This window comes from Cnephaeus nilssonii (assembly GCF_951640355.1).
Source record: "Cnephaeus nilssonii genome assembly, chromosome: 14".
NCBI classification, from domain to species: Eukaryota; Metazoa; Chordata; class Mammalia; order Chiroptera; family Vespertilionidae; genus Cnephaeus; species Cnephaeus nilssonii.
In genome coordinates, this window is record NC_137085.1 from 55,439,218 (window position 1) to 55,462,796 (window position 23,579).

Genomic DNA, 23,579 nt, shown 5'->3' on the forward strand with positions numbered 1-23,579 from the left:
ACAATTCAATACAACCAAGAAGCTACCAGTGGTTTTAACAGAAGTTAAACTTTTATCAGCTAAGTACCTGCGTTTGGGGGAGGGTGGATGATGCCAGACAGGCTGCAGAGTTAAAAAAGGACAAGGGCTATGGCTTGGGAGGCCAAGGAAACCGAGTTCTAGTTCTAGTCACTCAATCTCTCTAAGCTGTTGTGATAAGCAGGGTGTCGGCCACATAGTTTCCTTGGTCCCTTACAGAACTTGGACAGGTGACCCAAGAGCCAAAACTCCAAAGGCACTTAAGACATGCCTGTAGAATTCACCAACCTCACAGCTGACTTAGTCCTGAAATATGTCAGCGTCTATCGTTAACATAACATCACCCTGTACATAGTCACAGACGAGGAGACTTGATGATATTATTGTGCGACATACATTCCCAAGGAGGGTGCAGCTGAATCATGTGGGGCCCATATCCTACTTCTACCTGGAAAAGGTAAAGCGAGCTCCACAACACGGAGGCCTCTTTCTCCCTCCCTTCCGCAGACCTGGGAAGTACAAACACTATTCCGCTTTCATGAGGCTGACTAGAAGGGGTATTTTGACAGTTATCTCATTGGACTTGTAGTATTTCCTGACATACTTACTAGTACTTTTTGTTTCAACTTTTCCTCTCATTCTAATCATATCTTCACAACTACAATAAGGGGAGAAGACATCTGCTCAACTTCTCACACTCTAGTTTTCCACATCATAATCACACCTACATTCAGGATACTGGTTCTCCAAAACCTCGCCCATCCATTTGGAAAATGAGTACCTTAAAATCAATCTTTTCAATAACTTGCAAAGGGGACAAACATGACTGCATATAACAAAAACGTATCTTCTTAATTCATGATGATGACTTTAAAAATCACTACATAGAAACTAACTAGAGAAAAAAAATTTTAAGATTCTTCCTGATAATTTTTTTGGTTACCAACATATATAGATTAAGAAGTTTCATGACATTAAAAAAATTCCTTCTCTATCGCTACTATTGGTTCTTTTTGCATTTGGCACATTTTTTAGGGGTTTTTGTGTGTGTGTGTTTTTCATTGGAGCTGTACTGTCAACTGAATTATAAAACTAGTCCAAGTTTCATTTTTAAACTTTTAAGGCAGAAGCAGAATGATTGCTAGCAAGTCATCCATTATGATTAAAGTGATGTGAAAAATATTAGAATGGGAGTTAGCTTGGAATGGAGGCATCGACTGACTTTAAGCCTTGTGAGGATAACAACCATTTTAAAAATATATTCTTTAAACCCTGAGAAATGGCGATTAAAATAAGTAAATCCAAAGAACAGCTGACTTCAATTTTCATTCTGTCATTGCGATATGTTTCGGTTTTAATATAAATGCTAGGACTTTTTAATGCTCACGATTTTTACAGAAAAAACACTGTGTTATTACATTTAGAAGTTCTAGTGTTTGTCACCATCTGATGCTGTCACGGGAGGAATTGCTACTTACACTTCTTTAAGAAGTGAGAACTGCAATTCCTCTAACTGATGACAATGTAATTATTCCTTTTACTGTCAAAATAGAGGTGATTTCCCTTCCTCACACACGATTACACATGCAAATCCAGGCTTATCTGAAATCTTGTGAGGGTACTGAATGTCTGAATCTGAAAGAGCAAGACCACAGGAACAATGAGCTGTGGTGATGATGGAAACCAAGTCTACAGCCATCCGCCCTAAACATATTCTATTACCCCCTCCTCCTGTAGGGGCTCATTCTTTAGCATTCACACAGCTTTCAACACAATGTCATATCATCTACAGTATATAGCAACAGCCTTTACAAAAATAACTAGGGGGGAAAAAGCCACAGTGAATCTGAGTGTCTCGTTTGGAGGTTTAAATGACTTCATTAACTATTCATTAACACATATAAAAATCAGCTTTTCGGAACCACACCAGCCTTTCCCAAGATCTGTGCCATACCGTGGACGCCTGCTTTGGGTGAAGGATGTCCTACCTGGTCTTTCAGCTGCTGCACAGAGGTCTGGAGGTTCAGAATCTGACTGAAGAGTGGGCTTTGCAAGACTGACTTCAGAAGGTTCAGCTTGTCTTCGTTTGCCACATCCCCACGCTCTCGCAGCTTGGCTTGCAAGCGCTCCGCTGCCTGCAGGGCCCGGTTTTTGTCTGCACCAAAGAGCAGCATCAGTCAGTAACAGGATTCAAACACACACACAACAACCCATGCTCATAGACGTCCTAAAACTATTCCTTCGGAGAGCATAGAAGTGACTCTGAAAAAAAAGAGGGACTGAAATGTGTCACTATAAACATGTCCCTCAAACCTTGAGGTCTCTCCTAAGAGTCTGTTTGGAAGCAGAAGTTAAGAGTGTAGGCTACAAGCAGCTAATTGTAAAGTACAGAAACTAAGTCAGATAAAGTATATTTGCATTCTAAAGCCAGCTATTTGAACTTTTTAATAAAAACTACTGAAGACTAAATGCTCTGGGATCTTGCAAATGCTGATATTTTTACCTTTTAAAAATTTTATTTACACATAAGAAAAAAACAGAAATATAACTAACTCATAAATAAGTGAATGTGGATAATGTTATAACATCCAAAATATGACAATTTCATATATTAAGAGCCAAGCATTCTATACTTGAGAATTTACTTGAAAATATATCACAATAATGCATATCTCTTCAAGAGCACCACTTTTTAATACTTCAACTGTTTTTTTTCAAAAATTTAAATAGCAAATTTACATATACATTATTGCATTATTATATGCACATTATCACCAGAGACACTTTTTATAACATTAAAGGTGGAATTATACAGAAACTGGAAATTAAAGCATGAATTAATATTGACTGTGAGTTCACAAACATATACAAATTTAAACAAACCATATTTATTCAGATGCAGAATTTTAAAAGCAAATAATGATAAAAGAGACACATGAGCCGAAACCGGTTTGGCTCAGTGGATAGAGCGTTGGCCTGTGGACTCAAGGGTCCCGGGTTCGATTCCGGTCAAGGGCATGTGCCTTGGTTGTGGGCACATCCCCAGTGGGGGGTGTGCAAGAGGCAGCTGATCGATGTTTCTCTCTCATCGATGTTTCTAGCTCTCTATCCCTCTCTCTTCCTCTCTGTAAAAAATCAATAAAATATATTAAAATAAATAAATAAGTAAAATGTTTTAAAAAAAAAAGAGACACATGAGAACTTCATTCTTGGTCATATTTCCTATGGTATCTCTGAATAAAAATCTAGTACTAATTCCCATCACTTCTTGGAAGGTGTGCAACTCAGTAATAACTTGCAGAATAAAAATTAGAAAGAAATAATTTAAATAACTTAAAATTTCCCCTTTGCTTTCCATTTTCCTGTGAGGAAGTTTCCTATGTGGAGAGCAGTCCTTATCATGTGGGACTTTAGTGTCAAATGGGTGCTGAAGGAAGTGTACCACCATGCATTTTCTTTTTTTATGATAAGGGATGTGTACCGTGCACTGTGCTCCATGCATTTTCATTACTGGCACAGCACCAGGAACAAAAGTCACAGTAATGTTTCCCATAATCAGAAAACAGTTCCTTCGCCTTTTCCTCCCACCCACTCCCACCCTACCCCTCAACACACACAGCTGCCAGGACACCAGCTGCACGCATCAAGGTGCCAGACAGAAATCCGGATACCTTTCCACATTCACACCTGAGGGGTTCCCTGCAGTAGGTGAGGACTGTGGTGTCAGATGAAGGACAATAGCCACTGAGTTTACCATACCTGACACACCCAAAACTAGTTCCACAAACCAGTTTCTCTAAAGCTAAACAACAGGATAAAAAAATTAACACATGATCTGGGGAAATCTGAATATTTCAACTTAAATGATCTCATGTAGAAATTAAACTGCCTTACATCATCACTGAAGCTTGTCAGCCTACATTTTGTTACTGTTATCTTTAGCAACTTAAAAGCAAGCACTCAGTAGTATTTTACCTGCTATAAAGTAAAAATATGGCATTGGAAATTACCTTTTTCAGTTATTAAAAATACTGTTAAACTTTCTGGTGCTATTCAGAAATAAACATGAGCCAATTGAGAATTGGGTTTACATTAAGCATAAAACCCATAATCAGTAAAACATCTCATGTGCTTTTAACTTTTGCTTATGTGTTTTATAACGCTTCAAATGAAATTGTCCAAATGTAAAAACACATCATCTACTATAATGCTCGAAGATAGACTTTTAAAAACTAAGTTATGATAGATATAATTCTGTTATATAGAATATACTGTTTTTCAAAGATCTCAGTGGAATGAGATTCAATTTTTATAAAAAATAGTCAGAAAGGAATAGATCTTACCTATAGTTTCTAACATTTTCTTTTCAAAGTTCACTGTTCTTCTCTACACAGCAACCAAAATAGAACTCTAGGGAAAAAAAGAAATAGAATGAAATGGTTATGTTTTATCAAAACTTTAAGGTTATAGTCTGAAACTATCTATATATATAAAAGCCTAAGTGACCGTTATGATCAGTCAACCAATTGACCGGTCGCTATGACGCGCACTGACCACCAGGGGGCAGATGCTCAAGGCAGGAGCTGCCCCCTGGTGGTCAGTGCACTCCCACATCCAACCTCCCCCAGCCGGCCAACCTCCCGCGGTCCCTCCCCCCTTGCTGGCCCTGAGTGGGACTGGGTGAGACAGCCCCAATCGGCCCTGATCGCCAGTCAGGCCGAGGGACCCCACCCGTGCATGAACTCGTGCACCGGGCCTCTAGTATATTATAAAAAGCACTTGATGCTATTCTAATTCCTTTGACCATTAAAATCTTGTTGACTTATAAGACAGTTTCCTAATAGGCCAAAAAAGTATTCATTTTAGGACTAATTCAAAATTACCTTTTATTTGCAGGTAATACTTGCAAAATAAGGCAAAATGCATCTTTTAAAGAAGATGACAGACATATACAAATCTTTCCTTAAGAGCTCCTCAACACAGTGCACTAAAATCTTGGATTCCTTTAAATATCCTTACCTGCAGAGTAAGCTTACTAGACTCTGCATGAGAAATTCTGTGGGCAAAAAAATGACAACATACAAAGTAGAGGAGGCCCTGGCCTTGAATACTCAGTCTTAACTGGCAAGTATTATATAATACTTAACCTGGGATATGATATATCCCAAGTAGAAATGAACTGTGATACTCAAGCAGAATGTGAGTCACTGGAATATAATACATGAAAGCAGAGATGAAAAACTGGGTACAAGAGTGTTAAATAAAAGAAGATTCTTCAAAGGTTTTCAAAATACCCTCCTGACTATAATATTCTCTTCCTTCCCATTAAAAAAAGATAAAAACTTCTCAACTCCTTCAATTAACACAGATCTCATCTTTCTCTGACAATACTTATCTGGACAGTTTAAAGCATATCTCCACTGACAATGCCCACATCACTAACCCATCTTTAATCTTTGCTGTCCAACAATCTTGCACAATGTCTCCATAGTTACAGCTACCCTCTGTCTTATAGGAAACTGAGTCAGTAATTCCTTCAATGGAGAAAATGAATCTCCTTGAGAAGAAACAAGTTTATTATTTCTTTAAGAGAAAATGCATTTAGAAGGAATAGAAGTATGTGATGTATATGAACACATGCATAGACCATCAATGCCTGCAATTAGCTGTGTAATAACAGAGAACAATACTTACTTTCCTTACCTCAATTTAGAATATACTATTTAAAACATCAACTTCATTTCAAACAAATAGCTAACCACTGCCACCTGTTTTAAAACGTGCCCTCACCCTGGCAAGTTTTTCTCAGTGGTTAGAGTGTTGGCCTGCAGACTGAAGGGTCTTGGGTTCAATTCCTGGTCTAGGGCATGTACCTCAGTTGCAGGTTCAAACCCTGGCCCCAGTCAGAGCACGTGCAGAAGGCAACCAATCAATGTGTCTCTCTCACATCAATGTTTCTCTCTCTCTCTCTCTCTCTCTCTCTCTCTCTCTCTCTCTCTCCTTCCATCCTCCCTCCCTCCCTTTCATTTAATTTCACTTTGTCTAAAAATCAATGGAGAAAATATCCTTGGGCAAGGACAAAAATAAAATAAAAAGTGCCACAACAAGAGGGCATTAGCTCTAGCCTGGAATTGAATAGTGGTGTGGCCTTGAGCAAGGAGCCTAGCATCCGAACCTTAGTTTCATAGAAAACACATTTACTCACTGGGTATCCTATATAATAAAAAGGTAATATGCAAATCGATCAAACGGTGGAACGACCAGTCGCTATGACGCCCTGACCACCAGGGGCAGATGCTCAACGCAGGAGCTGCCCCAGCCCACAGCCCTGATTGGGCAGGCTCTGATCGCCTGATGGGGAACGGGGAACCAGGGGTGGATGGCGGGTGATGCCAGGCGAAGGCCCCCGCCCCGCCGGTGGCCCCACACAGAGGGCAACTGGCATTGGGGACAGGGACAGCGGGCGGGCAGGAATGGCCAACCTCTTGATCCCTCCCCTGGCCGGCAGGCTCCGATATCCCAATGGCGAATGGGGAACTGGCGGGTGGGTGGCGGTGGGGCGGGGGGGGGGGGGGGGGGTTAGCTCTCGGCAGCCAGGGAAGATGGCCCTGATTGCAGGCCAGGCCTAGGGACCGTACCCATGCACGAATTTTGTGTGCCAGGCCTGTAGTACTATGATAAATGAGATAAATAAAATATACCAATTTCCAGATCACTACATAAATCGTAACTATGAAATATATATTCAGGATTAATGCTGAGCCCATATAGATGAGCAGTACAATATCAGGCTCCGATTACATGATTTCATGGAAAAATGCATCAAGATCTTAAAAACACACTAGTCATATTTTTTATTCTTACTGACAAGGAGACTATAACATTCCTTCATAAAATACCGTATTTTCTGGCGTATAAGACTACTGGGCGTATAGAAGATTTTCCTGGGTTAAAAAGTCATCTTATAGGCCGGAAAATACGGTAGCATACAATTAAGTTCCCCACCCCTCAAAAAAAGTTATTAATGTCTGACAATTAAAAAGTATAAATACAGCCGAGACCGGTTTGGCTCAGTGGATAGAGCGTCGGCCTGCGGACTCATGGGTCCCGGGTTCGATTCCGGTCAAGGGCATGTGCCTTGGTTGCGGGCACATCCCCGGTGGGGGGTGTGCAGGAGGCAGCTGATCGATGTTTCTCTCTCATCGATGTTTCTAGCTCTCTTCCTCTCTGTAAAAAAATCAATAAAATATATTTTTAAAAAAAGTATAAATACAGATATTTCAATATAAAGAAGCCCAGGTCTACACAGGTATATTTAATTAACTTGCCCATAGGAAACATGGTAGCAATGAAAGAGCATGGCTTAGGGAGTCTGATGATTTCAGCCTGACCACTTACTACATGTGTTTAAGTTGCTTATCTATCTTTTCTGAACTTGAAAATCTCTAATTCACATGAATGGTATTCATAAAGTTTGGAAAGGGTAAAATTATATGCATAGGTATTAATTTATTATTATATCCACATCTTAGTATACACAATAACATTTGGTTCTATTTCCCTTATAAAATATTAACTTCAGAAAGATAGGCAGTATGGGCAGGTGTAGGGGGAGGCGCTCCATGAATTTAGAGGCCCACTGATTTAGAAGGAGTCTACAGAGAAAGAGTAGTCAGCTCCCAACTGAGAAAAGCACTGCCATCCAAGAGTTCATCTACAAGTCAGTTATGTGAAAAAATAAATTACTTTTTCAGATAAATTTTTATTTTCATCGTTCTTTTTTTAAAGGCTCAAGCTGCAAGTCACTGATATTAGTGCTCAGATGAGAGTGCCACTCCTCTGGATTTCAGGGATAGAAAATTAATTTCAGTTTGTCTGATCTGTTCTGGTGTCCCTAAAGTAAATGTGTGACTTTTTTTTTTTTTTTTTTTTTGGTGGTTTTCCAGATTTCACCATTATTTAACCATGGCAGAGACAAGAGATTTTAAAAAATGTGTTCCTTTCTATGTCCTATACCCCTATCCCAATGATTCAGTTCTAAATATAAAAAAAACTCATTTGTAATCACAGAATTTTTGAGATGCAGAGCTGGAGTCTACTCCCATCAAACTGCAGACAGGACTCCTCCTGCTCACCCTTTCACCAGCCCACCATCGCCCTTCCCCCATTACCCATCTCAGCACTCTATGGAAGTAGAAGGGTATCTGAGTGATAACAGTGGGTCATAGTCAGTGGATAAGACTTTAAAAAGATGCAATACATGTCAGAAGAATGCCAAGTTCTGAGGGGTTTTTTCAGGGCAATTCGTGTGACCAGTGAGGATGATGAATCAAGGGCAGTAAAGAGAAGAAATGAGAAGTGGATACAATAACAAAGTAGTTAACACTAATGCTAAAGTAGAAGAAGTAATAATAGTAGCAAACACAGCACCAACCACAAGCTGGGCCCTGTTCAAAGCACATTACACAATTAAGTCCTTTAGCCCTCACCTCTTCCACCCACTTTGAGGAAACTGAAGCACAGAAAGGTTAATTAACTTGCCCAAGTTCATACCACTGGTAAGTGATGGAGCCAGGATTTCAGCCCAGGGAGTTTGGCTCCAGAATTAACTAACAATTTAACTTCCCCAATATCCTGCCTCTTGCCAGGAAGAAAATTCCCCTTACCATTCTCATTCCTCTTTCCTAGTTAAATTTGAATTTCAGATACATTAAAAAAACTGCAGTATAAGTATATCCCATGCAATACTTGGGACATATTTATACTAAACACTAAGTTACTGATTATCTAAAATACAAATTTAACCCGAGCTTGTTTGGCTCAGTGGATAGAGCATTGGCCTGCAGACTGAAGGGTCCCGGGTTCAATTCCAGTCAAGGGTACATGCCTGGGTTGCGTGCAGGAGGCAGCTGATAAATGATTCTCTCTCATCATTGATGTTTGTAACTCTCTCTCTCCCCCCTTCTCCCTTTCTCTCTGAAATCAATAAAATATATTTGAAAAAAAATAAAAACAAACGACTCAAATTTAAATAAATTAAAAAAATAAAATGCAAATTTAACTGGGCATCCATTATTTTACCTAGAACCCTACTTATCTATATACTAGAGGCCTGGTTCACAAAATTCGTGCACTGGGGGGTGGGGGTAGTCCCCTCAGCCCAGGCTGCACCCTCTCCAATCCGGGACCACTGGCTCCTAACTGTTCACCTGTCTGCCTGCCTGATCACCCCTAACTGCCCCCCCTGCTGGCCTGGTCACCCCCAACTGCCCCCTCCACAGGCCTGGTTGCCCCTAACTGCCCCCCCTGCCAGCCTGGTTGCCCGTTAGTGCCCCCCTGCCGGCCTGGTCACCCCCAACTGACCCCCCACTGGCCTGGTTGTCCCTAACTGCCCCCCACTGGCCTGGTCACCCCTTAATGCCCCCCATGCCAGCATGGTCACCCCCAAACCCCCCCCCACCAGCCTAGTCGCCCCTCACTGCCCCCCTCTGCCGGCCTGGTCATCCCTCACTGAACCCCCTCTGCCAGCCTGGTCGCCCCCAACTGCCCCTCCTGCGGGCCTGGTCGCCCCACGCAGCCTGCTGTTCAGTTGTTTGGTCGCCCCTCACTAACTCCCCTGCTGGCCTGGTCACCCCACACAGCCTATTTGGTTGTCCGTTCGGTTGTTTTGGATGTGAAGGTCGCTTAGCCTTTTATATATATAGATTACCTTAGAATAAACCTCAAATTTTCATAATCATTTTTAAGGCCTTTATGATTCCTGCAAAACTTTAACATAATGACAGAGTTGCCAAATCCTTTAGAAATCTCTAAAGACTTTAGCTGTGATACCATAGGATTCTCCAACGATGGGCCGGTAACACCAGTTTCAGCAGAGGATAAAAATCAAATAGGATATTTGGTTTTACTGATAAACGGAAACTTAATAACTGACTAATCATTTTACTTTTCAACAAACTGTACTGGTAATGTGTAGGCACAGCTTTTATGTAGTAGACAATCAGTGCTTGAGACATAAAACAAACCATTCTGCCCAATGCAGATTATATGGCAACTAACAAGTGAAAATATGTTTTAGGCTGAAAATAACTCTACTAAGAGAAACTGTCCCAAATGCATACAATTTTCTAGTTTTCTTAAACAATTCTGACTGTAAAAGGAGCACAACATTCAAAGCTTGCTGCAACGGTTTGCAGCTTGTCAAAGTTGCTCAGCACCTGTTACTGCATTTAAATCCAGCATTTGTCCCATTCATAGCTGCACGGGTACCACCTGAAGTTAGCAGGCAAAGGCAAGGCTGTAGTCATTTGCAGGCAGTTTGTCATAAAGTCAATTGGCCATGACAACAAAACTTACACTTTCAGTCAAAATTCATATTCTAGTATAATGTGACTGAATGAACTATTGCTCCAAAAACATGGAAATGACCCACTACCCACCAGTATCAAGCAGTCTCCAACAGAAAACACTCAGCCATTTAGCATCTGTTCTGAACTTCTCCCTTGTTCTTATAGGCTTGATTGGAAAAACATTCACGAACAATATTTTTATTTTCAAGTTGACATTTATGAATTTTTAATTCCTTCAATAACAGAATTTATTAACTCTATGTTACACTACCACCCCCCGCCCCACACTCTCACCAAAGACAAGCAGGTATAAAGGAACCTTACCTTTACAACACACTTTAAATACTGTTTAATAGCCTTGCCCTCCTTTATAAAATGGAAAGATAAATCACTTGTCCAAAGTGAAAATGCGGAAGGGGGTACAGGGGTTCCAGGGTTAAAAAAGAACTCAAATTCTGTTACTTACTGATTCAACAACACATGGGCTACCTACATGAATGACATGTTGTGGGTGGCAGAATTAGAGAAATGAGGAGGACACAGTCTGGGAACTCACAGGCCAAGTGACTAAAGGAAAAAACTAGTAAACAGACACTTACAAAACAAGAAAACAAGGACACCAAACCCAGAAAGAAAAAGCTTCTGAGACCCCTGCCCAGGGTCCTGAAGGACAGGCAGGACTTGGGACAGAAGGAATAACGAAAGAGCTCCCTCCTGTAGGCCAGGGTGCACTGTACCTTCTGAGAACTGCAAGGAGTTTCGTACACCTGGATTGGGGCTGAAGGAAAAGGAAGGACAGAGGCAGAGGTGATGAGGCTGGAGAGGTGGGTACAGACTCAATCACTGAGGGCCCTGCATACCATGCTTTACCAGCTCAAATATTTAATTTTGAAGTTTTTTTTTGTTACAGTAAGTTATTTTGTTTCAGGAAGGCTGCTCTGATAATGGTGTGGAAGACTTGTAAGAAGCAAGAGAAACTGACAAAAGAGAAAGTTAGAGAAGAGATAATTTTTTTAAATGGAGATGAAAGTGAAAAGTAAATAATAATGGGAAACAAATTTAAGAATTAATTAAGAGCTATAAGTAACAGGACCTGGCAATGTGGATGTAATGAAGATGAGTCCAACATGAATTCCAGCTTTCCTGCTTGAGTTGCTAATTGAATGGTAATACCAATCGCCTAGATAAAGAATATATAAAGACTAGCAGGTCAGTGGCATGACTGTTCTAGAAATAAAATCTGTCCTTATCAAGAGTTTCAAAGGCTGAATTATTGTACCTTATAATGCTGCTATGAATTGAACTGTATGCCCCCAAAACTCACATGTTGAAGCTGTAACCTTCCATGTGATTGTATTTGGAGATAAGACTTCTAAGACCTTACAAGGAAAGAAAGAGATAAGCCCCTCCCGCTCCCTCCCTCCCGCCTCCCCTGTCTCTCCACATGCAAACACCAAAGATAGGCCAAGTGAGGACACAGTGACCATCCACAAGGCAGGAAGACAGTTCTCTCAGAAACCAAACCCTGCCAGATCGCATGGCAGACTTCCCAACCTCCAGAACCACGAGGAAATCAATTTCTGTTATTTAAGCCACCCAATCTATGGTATTTGCTATGGCAACCCAAATTGAACAGGTCGGGGCAAAAGTAGGTTTACAATTGTGAATATGCAACACACAAAGTTTATTCTTGTATTATTAGTTATTGTATTGTCCCGTGGACAACTATAAACCTGCTTTTGCCCCTACCCTGTAGATTTCAACTTTCCCACAGCTCCTGCTCCAAGAAATACATTATTACACACTATGCTATGCCCCTCTCCTCCAACCAGAACCAGTGGAACAAGGATTTGGGCTCCTTACCCAAAGGAAGACGATCTAAGTGCTGATCTGAAAAGTAGAATGGGCTAGAGTCTCTACTGAGAGCTTAAGAAGAGAAACATTCAGAGAATAAACTAACTAGTGGTGGAGCCAGAGTTGAAAAGATGGAAGGAGGATGAGCAAAGGAGGAAGAGGCACATGCGAGCCTGAGTTATGAGAGAACAGAACAAGTCAGTTGATAAGAGACAGAAGAACACAGCTTGGGAGACCCAACACAGTCAATGGGATGGAAACGGACTGAACGGTCCCTAAGATGCAGTCACTGGCACCCATTCTTACAATGAACTCCATCTGGCAACAGGTAATTAGTGTAAGGCTCTTTCTTCCATTCAAACAACCTGCTTTGGTACACCAGCATACCATCACATCCCAAACAAAGCAATCCCCTCAAGCATTCCCGCTTAAGAAGTACCATTCCTCCATGTGAACACTCTACTTCCAATAAAAGGAGCTACCAGCAAAGATAACTATGATAGGACCACTGAGATAATTAAGCATCCTTAATTTTATCAGAAAAACAAGGGATGGGGTTGCTGCTATTATGGCAGATGAATAAAATGCTATGAAGTATTCCGTTTGATCAGTGCCTGAGAAAAGCCATCAGGTTTCAACTAAACAAAGCATTCATCCACTGTTGAAATAGCAAGGCTAGATCCGATTGATAAGGTTTCATTCTATAAATGAAACCACAGTAACTGAGAACAATATTTTAAATAATGGTATTTTTAGCAACAATATTCCAGACATGGGAGGCTAGAAGTAACAGTTTCACTGCAAGCTCCACTAGAAATAGAAGTCAAATATGTATGTCAAAAATTTAAAAAACACTAAAAAAAAAGATATGGAATCTGTAATTTATAAACCAGGAGGGAAAAAGATGAAATAAAGACTAAAACAATCTACAAGAGGTGGGGAACAGAGAAAAAAACAAAACAAAACAAACAAACAAAAAAACAGTAAACACAAAAACAAGGCAACTGAAATATAGATTTCTGTACTCATAATAAATACTAATGGGCCAGACTCACTTATTAAAGAACAGATTCATAATGCAGATGTCAGAAAGGAAACTGAGCCCCGGCTGGTTTGGCTCAGTGGACAGAACATTGGCCTGCGGACTGAAGGGTCCCTGGTTCGATTCCGGTTAAGGGCACATGCTTGAGTTGCAGGCTCAATCCCCAGTGGGGAGCATGCAGGAGGCAGCAGATCAATGATTCTCTCATCATTGATCCTTCTATCTCTCTCTCTCCTCTCCCTTCCTCTCTGAAATCAATAAAAATATATTTAAAAAAGACTCCATCTTTTAAAAAATTGTTTAAAAACGAAACTGAGATTTGCAGAATAAGTATAGTTTGATATCATTTATATATATTTGCAAAGTGTATAAAATATATGCTACAGATAAATATGTACATATTAAAATCTACATTTGACATTTTTCATAATAAAAATTAGGAAAATTATTAGAGATTTTCAACCTTTTTTTATCTCATGGCACATATAAACTAATTACTAAAATTCTGCAGCATACCAAAAAATATATTTTTTACCAATCTGACAAAAAACAACACATGGTATACTTTTGATTCATTGACACTGGATGGCTATTGCTGTGTTAGCTGTTGTCATTTTTTTATTTTTTTATTTCACAATCTAAGAGAAAAGAGGTCAGTGCCCCTGACTATAATAGTCAGGTACTACATGTTTTAAAAATTCTTGTGGCATACGAGTATGCCCCTTGAGACACATAGGTTGAAAATCACTGCTCTAATATGAAAAAGCGGCATATTAATGCACAGTATGCAGACATACATAAATCAAAATCATTACTTTGACCAAGAATCCACATACTCTAACCACATTTTGGTAAAAATAATATTATCTCATTCCTTTCTTAGGAATTTCCTAACAGGGACAAGAAAAAACAAACCTGTTGCAAAGAAAAATATATGTAACACAGAAGTGAAAATATTTCATTATAGCCATACTTACACAACAAATGTATGTATACTAACAAACATGTTCACTATATTATTTCGGTTTTGAAAGTTACTTCCTTTCATTTTTAAGATTGTCGGCCTGAGATGAAAGGTTCATTGTCTTTTTAAAGGTATACATGTTCTTACCTTAATTGCAGATTCCTTAAAGCACAAACTAGCTTTATGAAGACATTTTACCAGATTCACAGTCACTTCCGGGATAACTAATTATATTTTGGGATGCTTTTGAGTTAGGCTCCCTTATTTATTGCTCACACCCAACTATGAAGTCAAGTTTAGAATTAGTCCCCCAAAACATGTAGCTCACAGACAAGCTAAAGCTCACTGAGGTATGGTTAGATGACAAATTAGTTGTATGTACTCTCTTGGCTGCTATTATTAATCAGCTGCCTATTTGAAAGACTGAACTTTCATTTTTTTAATATATTACACAAATCTATTCTATGATCTATTGTATTTATTTCCTTCTTCCTCCACCCTCATCTAGGATTTTTTTTTTTAAATAAGCAAAATGAATACATAGATACATGTTAGATAACTATGGATTCCAGTATTTTCTCTCTGGACACCCTTTTACATATTTTCTATCTATAATGTTCGCTCTTAATACAGCTTTATAGGACAGGGGACCTCAATGGCTAATTCACACTAAACATGATGACTCAGAGAAAAGATTTAGATGCCTCTGGGGATGAAGATTTAGACTCCTGTGCTCTCTCACTCCCGAGTTAAACTCAGGGAATTTGGGTTTTGGGGCAGTTTGCCCCTGTTGTTACCCCGTTTTCGGTGCTAAAGACCAAGGTGCAACAGGCCAGCAAGCTTCTTAGGCAGAATCATGCAGAGGATGCCTTCCAGGGCTGTCCTTGCAGGCAAACCACAGGAGGCTGCTAAAGCACTCACTCCAGTCACATTCTATTCTTGAGGAAACAAAAACTGCGCACAGGGATTAACTCTGCGCCACAGAATTCCCAGGTGCAATTCCTCCACTGTCAACAAATTCTCCGGAGAAACTGCTTTGGGTCCCTGCCTCCTGCCCTTTTGCCGCCTGGAATGAGGCAGTTCTTCAGTGGGCCCAGGGAGGCCATGCCCATGGTGCTTAGAAAAAGCAGGGATACTCCAAGTGTCCCCATGAGACCACAAGGCGGGCAGCTGCCCTGTGGTAGGGCTTGTCAGTTGCTGAAGGAGGTAACAGTACAGAAGGCCTGTCATTTCTCAGCCCCCTCCCAGGGACAGGATTCTCACCCAATTTGTGAGGTCTCAATGTTGACAGTGGGGCAGAACAATATGTGGATTTGTCAGTTGTGACTGAATGATTCCTCAGGGTTAAGTCCTAAAACAGCGATTTCCAACCTTTTTTTTTTTTATCTCATGGCACACATAAACTAATTACTAAAATTCTACAGCACTAAAATAAAATATTTTATATTTTTTGCTGATCTGACAAAAACAAAAACAACAACTAGGTATAATTTTGATTCATTCATACCAAACAACTATTGTTGTGTTGGCTGTTGTCATTTTTTTTTTTTTTTTTACAATCTAAGGGAAAAGAGCTCAGTGCCATGACTAAATAGTCAGTATTGAGTGTTTCTAAAATTCTTGCATCACACCGGATGAAAATCACTCTCCTAAAGTGTACTGAACAGGAACCACTTTTCTAATCCAGACAAACCTGTGGAAATGGGAGGTGGGAAGGTAGAACAAAATATTATAACCTTGTTGCTTCAACTTATTTCCCCACCCAACTACCTCACATTCATGCCCTTCACCAAAGATCACTTCCTGGGGCTTTTCCCCATAGCTTTTAAAGTAACTCTACTACCCCCCTCCCCATTTCCCTAATACTGCTCCAAATTGTTTCTCCCATTCTGGAATCTTTTCTACAAAAATTATGAAGAGAGCCGTCTGTCATGTCGCCTACTTAGTATCAACCGAGCTGTAAGAACCACACATAATTAGATATTTTTATCCTTCCCCATCAATCAGTGCCTCCTAAATTCAGTTTGTGCCTTTCATAATTTCCCTTTGCTGAATTTGGACAGGAAAAAAGATCAAGTTTCAAACCTTACTTCGAAAAAGACAGGCTCAAATTTCTGACAGGAAATCCTCTGGGAAGAAAACAGCATATTGGAGTGACATCTAACGTGGCTCTTTCTTTCCTGTACCATGCCTGTGGGGACCAGTGGTCTGCACCCCCAGTGGGTTTAGTTAGCTCTTTGCTCTGAGAAGCACCACACGTGTACTGAGAAGGGCTCATGAATGATCTCTCTCTCTCTCTCTCTCTCTCTTCCCCGCACCCAATAATTTTCATGGAGAAATTTAGAACTCTTAAATTCATCCAGAAGAAGTCATTTCAAATTTATCTGAAATTATTAATGCTTAATAAAGTATTAATGCTTAACAAATTGTTAATGCTTAATAATTTCAAACTTCTTATCTGAAGACATAAAATTTTGTGAGCTTTTACTCATTTTAAAGCATAACTTGCTAACACGACATTTCACAGATGTGGAAATACAAGGTCGAAGAGATGACTAACTTTCTCAAGGTCACGTAATTTGGGCATTTTATTAAGCAACCATATTTCTGCAGCCATTATTATGTGGGGGTACTGAAAGTCTATGTAATAAAACATCAACAAGTATCTGAACGTTTCAGCCAAAAATAATCTAATTCAGCTCCAAGAAAATTTGCAGGCAGAGAATAAAGAAAAAATTATACACTTAAAAGCCTTACTCAATCAGATTGGGTGTGTATCCTGAGTAGATTCCCTAAGTAATAAACTGTTTAAATTTCCATGCCACTTCGCTGATTAAAAACAAACAAATAAGAACCAACAACAATTTTATTCCTCAGTTACAAATTTATCACCAAATACTCCCTTCAAGAGGTAACAGTTTTCAAATATATATGCACCCTTGGATGTCTAAAATGTAGGCCTGGTTGGAACACAAATGGCAGCAGTCATTTATTTGACACTTTTACAAACTGCTATTCAATAACAATTAATGATAACACTGCATTTAAGAATTGATTGCTATTGCATCTACTGTAATAATGACTTCTCCAGAGTATAAAATAGTTTCTGTGAGATTTTTAGACAATCAACCACCATTCATTTTATTGTTTGAAAAAGCTTTCATATCTCCTTAAACAGAGCATGTGGTTTGCACACATGCATTTCCCTGCAACCTAACAACAGCTTTGTATTAGCTACACCCAATTTCAAGTGAGAATATTGAGGCTCAGAGAGATAAAGTGTTTTCCCTTACATTCAAGAAGCCTGTAACAGAGCGAACGTTTAAAGCCTACCCAATTCTGACGGACATCAAAGCAAGTCCCTTCCACCAAATAGCTCTAGGCTCTAATAATAATATTAAAGAAAAGCAAGCTCTGGTTGGTTTGCTAAGTGGTTAGAGCATCAGCCAATGGGACGAAGGGTCAAGGGTTCAATTCCCAGTCAAGACCAAGCATGTGTTGTGCAGAAGGCCTGCAATTGATGTATCTCTCTCACATCGATGTTTCTCTCTTTCTTTTTCTCTCTCCCTCCCTCTCTCTTTCTCAGTCTCCTCCCTCCCTTCCACTTTCTCTAGAAATCAATGGAAAAAAATATCTTCCTGTGAGGATTTTAAAAAAACACCACACCAGAAGAGCAAAAAGGTATTTACTACCTTCAGATTAACTAGTCCTAGGCAGCTATGCTTTCACAGTTCCCAGACTGCTTTATGAAATGCTCTTAAAAGAGCACACCACCAGATTTTGGCAAGCACCAAACCCTGCTGGAGCAAATTCCACTTAATGGGGTCAGCCTCACAGAGCCTGTCATACACTGTGTTTGGGTCAATCCTCATAGTTCACCCTTCCCCTCTGCTCCAACCCATTTCCCTCACTCCCTCACAGGTGCTATATTCTAAGAGCACCCTCAATAAAATTCCTGCAAGCATATCTCCTTCAAAGAACCTGTTTCCTAAAGGACTGACTATGGCATGATAAATTATTTGCAAATGCATGGCTTTCCCACTGAGGGAGCATTACATCTCCATACCTGCTGATGTCAGGCTAGGCCATGTCACTTTAGCACAGCAAGGTGAGAAAGTGACAAATGCCACTTGCCAGCAGAAGCTTTAAGCGCCCTCAAGTAGTGCTTCTACCCTCTTTGTCTTCCCTCTGCCTGTCACAGAGCACTTAGGACGGGCCCTTCGGCCTGGGCTCAGCCAGGAAGAGGATGCAGAGCTGAGACAGAGGTGGCCCACAGTTAACATGTCATGTGACTGAAAAGCAATGTTGCTTCAAGCCACGAAGATTTGGAGATTGACACTGCAGTATAGCAGTCCAAGTGGGGTGATAGAGATCCAAATTATAACCTCAAGTGATACTTTTAAAAATTCCCTTTCTGCTCTGGCCGGTGTAACTCAGTTGGTTGAGCATTGTTCTATGCACCAAAAGGTCACGGGTTTGATTCTTGGTCAGGGCACATACCCAGGTTTCGTGTTCAATACCCCGTTGGGGTGTGTATGGGAGGCAACCAATTTATGTTTCTCTCCCTCACTCTCCTTCTCCCTTTCTCTCTCTCTAAAATCAATAAAAACATATCCTCAAATGAGTATTTAATTTTTTTTAATTTAAAAATTCCCTTTCTCCATTTTCTCTATTCTGAACATCTCTAACATTTAGCACCTGTCCTTGAAACTCCTCTTTCCACCAATGAAATTTAACTGTCCACCAAAATGTAACTTCAATTCTCTATACCGACCTGAGTGAAACAATATTAAGAAATGAGGTCACGCCTGACCGGTGTGGCTCACTGGTTGAGCATCGACCCATGAAACAGGAGGTCATGGTGCCATTCTCGGTCCGGGCATATGCCCCAGTTTCAGGCTTGATCTCCAGTGCAGGAGCCAGGCAATTAATGATTCTCTCTCATAACTTATGTTTCTATCTCTCTCCCTTCTCCCCTCCTCTCTGAAATCAATAAAAACATTTTTTAAAAAAAAGAAATTCAGTCATTACCTAAAATTAGCAGGATACAAAATTAATATTCAGAAATTAGTGGAATTTTCATAAACCAAAAATGAACTATCAGAAAGAGAAATTAAGAAAACAATCCCATTTACTACTGCAATAAAAAATAAGGTACCTTGGAATAAATTTAACCAAGAAGGTAAAAGGTCTGTACTCAAAATATTATAGGACACTGAGGGAAGAAATTAAGGAAGACACAAATGAAGGAAAGCATATACTGTGTTCATGGAGTGAAAAAATTAATATCATTAAAATATTCATACTACCCAAAGCAATCTATAGATTTAATGCAATTCCTTCTAAAATACCAATAACATATTTCACAGATTTAGAAAAAAAAAATTCCAAAAACTTATGTAAAATAAAAAAAACCACACACCTAACAACACCAAATAGCCTCAGCAAGTTTAAGAAAGAACAACGAAGTTGGAGGTATCACAATATCGAATATCAAACTATACCACAAAGCCATTATATTCAAAATAGTCTGGTTCTGCATAAGAACGGCACGTAGATCAATAAAACAGAACAGAGAGCCTAGAAATAAGCCCACGCCTTTATGGTCAATCAATATTTGACAAAGGAGGCAAGAGCATACAACGGAGTATAGACAGTTTCTTCAATAAATGCTGTGGTAAGAATTGGACAGGTACAGGCAAGAAAAGAAACTAGACCACCAACTTACACCATACACAAGAATAAACTCAAAATGGATAAAAGACGTAAATGTAAGTCTTGAAACCATAATCATTCTAAAAGGAAATATAGGCAGTAAAATCTCAGACATCTCTCTTAGCAATATTTTTGCTGATATATCTCCTCGGGCAAGGGAAACAAAAGAAAAAATTAACAAATGGGACTACATCAAACTAAAAAGCTTTTGCACAGCAAAAGAAACCACCAACAAAATAAAAAGGGAGCCCACTGAATGGGGGAACATATTTGCCAATGATACATCTGATAAGGGGTTAAGTTCCAAAATATATAAAGAAGTCAACACCAAGAAGACAAACAGTCCAATTAAAAAATGGGCAAAGGATCTGAAGAGACACTTCTCCAAAGAGGACACACAGATGGCCACAGATATATGAAAAGATACTCAACTTCACTAATCATCAGAGAGATGCAAATTAGGTACCATCTCACTCCTGACAGAATGATTATCATCAATAAATCAATAAGCAAGTGCTAGCGAGGATGTGGAGAAAAGGAAACCCTCGTGCACTGCTGGTGGGAATGCAGACTGGTGCAGCCACTGTGGAGAACATATGGAGTTTCTAAAAAATTAAAAATGGAACTGCATTTTGATCCAGCGATCCCACTTCTGGGAATATATCCTAAGAATCTCGAAACACTGATGTGAAAAAAAATATATGCACCCCTACTCACTACAATGTTACTTACAATAGCCAAGATCCGGAAACAGCCTAAATGCCCATCAGTATGTGAGTGGATGGAAAAGTTGTGGTACATTTAATAAATGGAATACTATTCAGTCATAAGAAAGGAAATCTTATATTTTGCAACAGCATGGATGGACCTGGAGATTATTATGCTAAGTGAAATAAGCCGATCAGAGAAAGACAAATATCATATGATCTCACTTATATGTGGAATCTAATGAACACAATAAACTGATGAACAAAATAGACACAAAGGCATGGATGCATGGAACAGACTGACAACTGTAAGAGGGGAGGGTGGTGTGGGAACTTGATGAAAGGAAGTGAAGAGATAAGCCAAAGACATATACATAACACACAGACATAGACAACAGTGTGGTGATAGTCAAAGGGAAAGGAGGGCGGGGTAGGTGGAGGTGGGCAAAGGGAGGGAAAATGGGGGAGGAAAGTAACTTTGCTTGGGACCAGAGGCATACGATGCAGTGTGCAGATGATGTCTGAGTTGTACACTTGAAACCAGTATGGCTTTGCAAACCAATGAAACCCCAATAACTTCTATTAAAAAAAAAATGAGGTCACTGCCTGGGTCCTCTATCCCAAGCGTCACCTCAGACACTAGCAGTGACCTCACTTCCTGGCGATGGACCCCAATAGAACTTGGAACCCTGGTAACCAGGCAGCCACAGTCTATAACATCCCTACCCAGAGACACTGGAGAGGACACCATGTTTTCATGTTGTCTGCCAGTGTCCTGAGGCCTAGGTCTCAAAAGAGGCAGCAATGACCAGCACGGGTTCTAACTCAGCCCAGACGCCTGTGGCCCTTTTCAAGGTGGGACCCAGAGGTAACACAGAGACCCAGGGAGATTTTGTTCGGGCCAGGCTACCACTCTGATCCCACCTGAACAACCCTATGTCCCCCCCTGCATGTGTGCATGGAGTGGGGGAAGGTTGGGGAAGGGGGTGTAAAAGGGAGATTCATGTGGGAAGGGTCTACCCAGAGCAGGAACAGGTTGAGGGCAGGTCAGATGCGGGTGGACCAGTCATGTCCACACCCCAGGTCAAGGCTGGCTGGGTGGATAGGAAGTGTGGGCAGTGCCCTTTGCCGGTTGTCTATCCTAAGCCCTGGAGATGAATCTCATTTGCCCTGGGAGGAGGTCTGTACAGACACAGGGCTAGGCCTGACCTAGGAGCAGAGGGTCCAGTGGGCAGAAGCAGCACTGAGTAGGGCTTGAGGCCTCCTGACCCACTGCTGATCACTGTCATTGCAGAGCTCAGCCTAGGACATGGAGGAGCATCAACTGGTCTATGAAGACCCCCATCCTGTCTCCACCAGTGAGAGGCAAGTGAGCCACACAACCAAGAGCCAGAGCAGGCCCAAAGTGAGTGTGGCCACTGGTGGGGCGGGGGGTAAGGGAGGGATCATCTTGGGAACCAGTGCCCATGGATGGCTCGAGGACTCCTTCCATGAAGCCATCCAGTTTCCCAAGGCAGCTCACGATTTCCAAATCCAACCTAGAGACCTGTGCCCATGTTAATCAAACCAGGCAAGATGACCTAGAGTCCAAGGAGGGAGAGACCAATGGTGAGAAGGTTGGGGTGGGATGGGGGATGGAGGTCCATGCGAGCTTATGGGGAAGCATTGGTGCCAGACATACAGGGAGCACCCCAGAGACTGGCCAGGAGCAAAGACCAGCCTCAGATCACCCATCTGCTGGACTGCGGGCGGGGAGGACGTCCTGTGGTGGGTCCCGGGCTGTGGGCTGTGGCTGTACTGTGTTTAGGAGGCACATGGAAATGCAGGCATATGGGTGATCTTTTCTCTTCTCGAAATGTTTCTCCTCGTCAGAGCCCAGGAGGCAGAGCAGACTCCTGTGTAACACTTGCTGTCCAGTCCCAGGAGCCTGATGCAGGGGCAGACCTGGAGGGGTGTCACCTCAGTGGTCCTGCCACCTCCAGCAGCCCCTCCAGCTGCAGCTCTGGAGCTGGAGCCGGCCTGTGCAGCAGCACCTGACCTAACTGAGGACCCACCATCCCGGCTGAAGAATGCTCTCCGGAACCTGCCGAGGAGGAGCAGCCTGTGGAAAATGCATCAGGGCCGGCTGGAAAATATTCCTCACAACCCAGGGCAGAGAGAGGTGTCACAGCCCTGTGGTGCAGAAAACGCTGGAAAGTCGTTTTCTAAAGGGACAAAGGGCAAACACATGCACTTCCAATGAGAGGCAGTGCACCCACCAGTACATGTCAGAGATGCCCCCCTCCCCGATGGGGACACACCCACTGTCAACACTGGGGGGAGGGCACTGTCACCTTCAGACTGGCAGGCTTCTGGTCTGGTGGGGACCAGCCCTGGGGACAATGTGAGGCAGCAGGGGCCCCAGCAGATCCCCTGGGGACAAGGGGAAAGGCCCCTCCTCTGGGAGAAAAGTGTGCAGGACCTGCCAACGTCCCACAGGGGCACACCTGCAACTGGCAGGGCTCCCCCAGGAGGTTACCCCACAGAAACTCTTGCACAATTGTTCAAAGATGTATTTTTGAGACTACCCATCAGAGCACTGATGAAATAGCTGGGAATTGGAAAAAACACTAATGTCCATGGGAAGGGGATGGGATCCACCAATCCTGGTCCACATGGATGAGGGAAGCTGAGCAGCTGCTAAAGTGGGTGCAGGGGTCTCTATGTACCTGGAGATAAAGACCTCATGGGTCCTCTCATGTGAGACACGTGGACCCACTGTCTGCATCCAGAATCCTACCTGTTAGACCCCATAGATGTGATGTCAACAGGCAAAATCGCATATGTGAGAATGAGTCTGCCTGTGACAGAAACAAACAGAATGAGAGAGGCAGAGCCTGAGAGATAGCCATCAAGCCACTTATTATGGTCACCTCTGTGGTGGGACTTGC

The 23,579-nt window shown here is 41.4% G+C and overlaps 1 protein-coding gene across 7 annotated transcripts in view; it reads right to left on the reverse strand.

Moving 5' to 3' along the window:
- Positions 1 to 23,579, reverse strand: part of MPDZ (multiple PDZ domain crumbs cell polarity complex component) — a 179,160-nt gene that overhangs the window by 142,826 nt on the left and 12,755 nt on the right. For all 7 annotated transcript variants that reach the window (XM_079790095.1, XM_079790093.1, XM_079790094.1 and 4 more), the window contains exons 2-3: positions 4,362 to 4,428; positions 2,007 to 2,173 (exon numbers count right to left, since the gene is read on the reverse strand). In XM_079790095.1, the coding sequence (XP_079646221.1) occupies positions 2,007 to 2,173; positions 4,362 to 4,377 (183 nt within the window). In that variant the 5' untranslated portion in view covers positions 4,378 to 4,428. The remainder of the gene's footprint in view (positions 1 to 2,006; positions 2,174 to 4,361; positions 4,429 to 23,579) is intronic.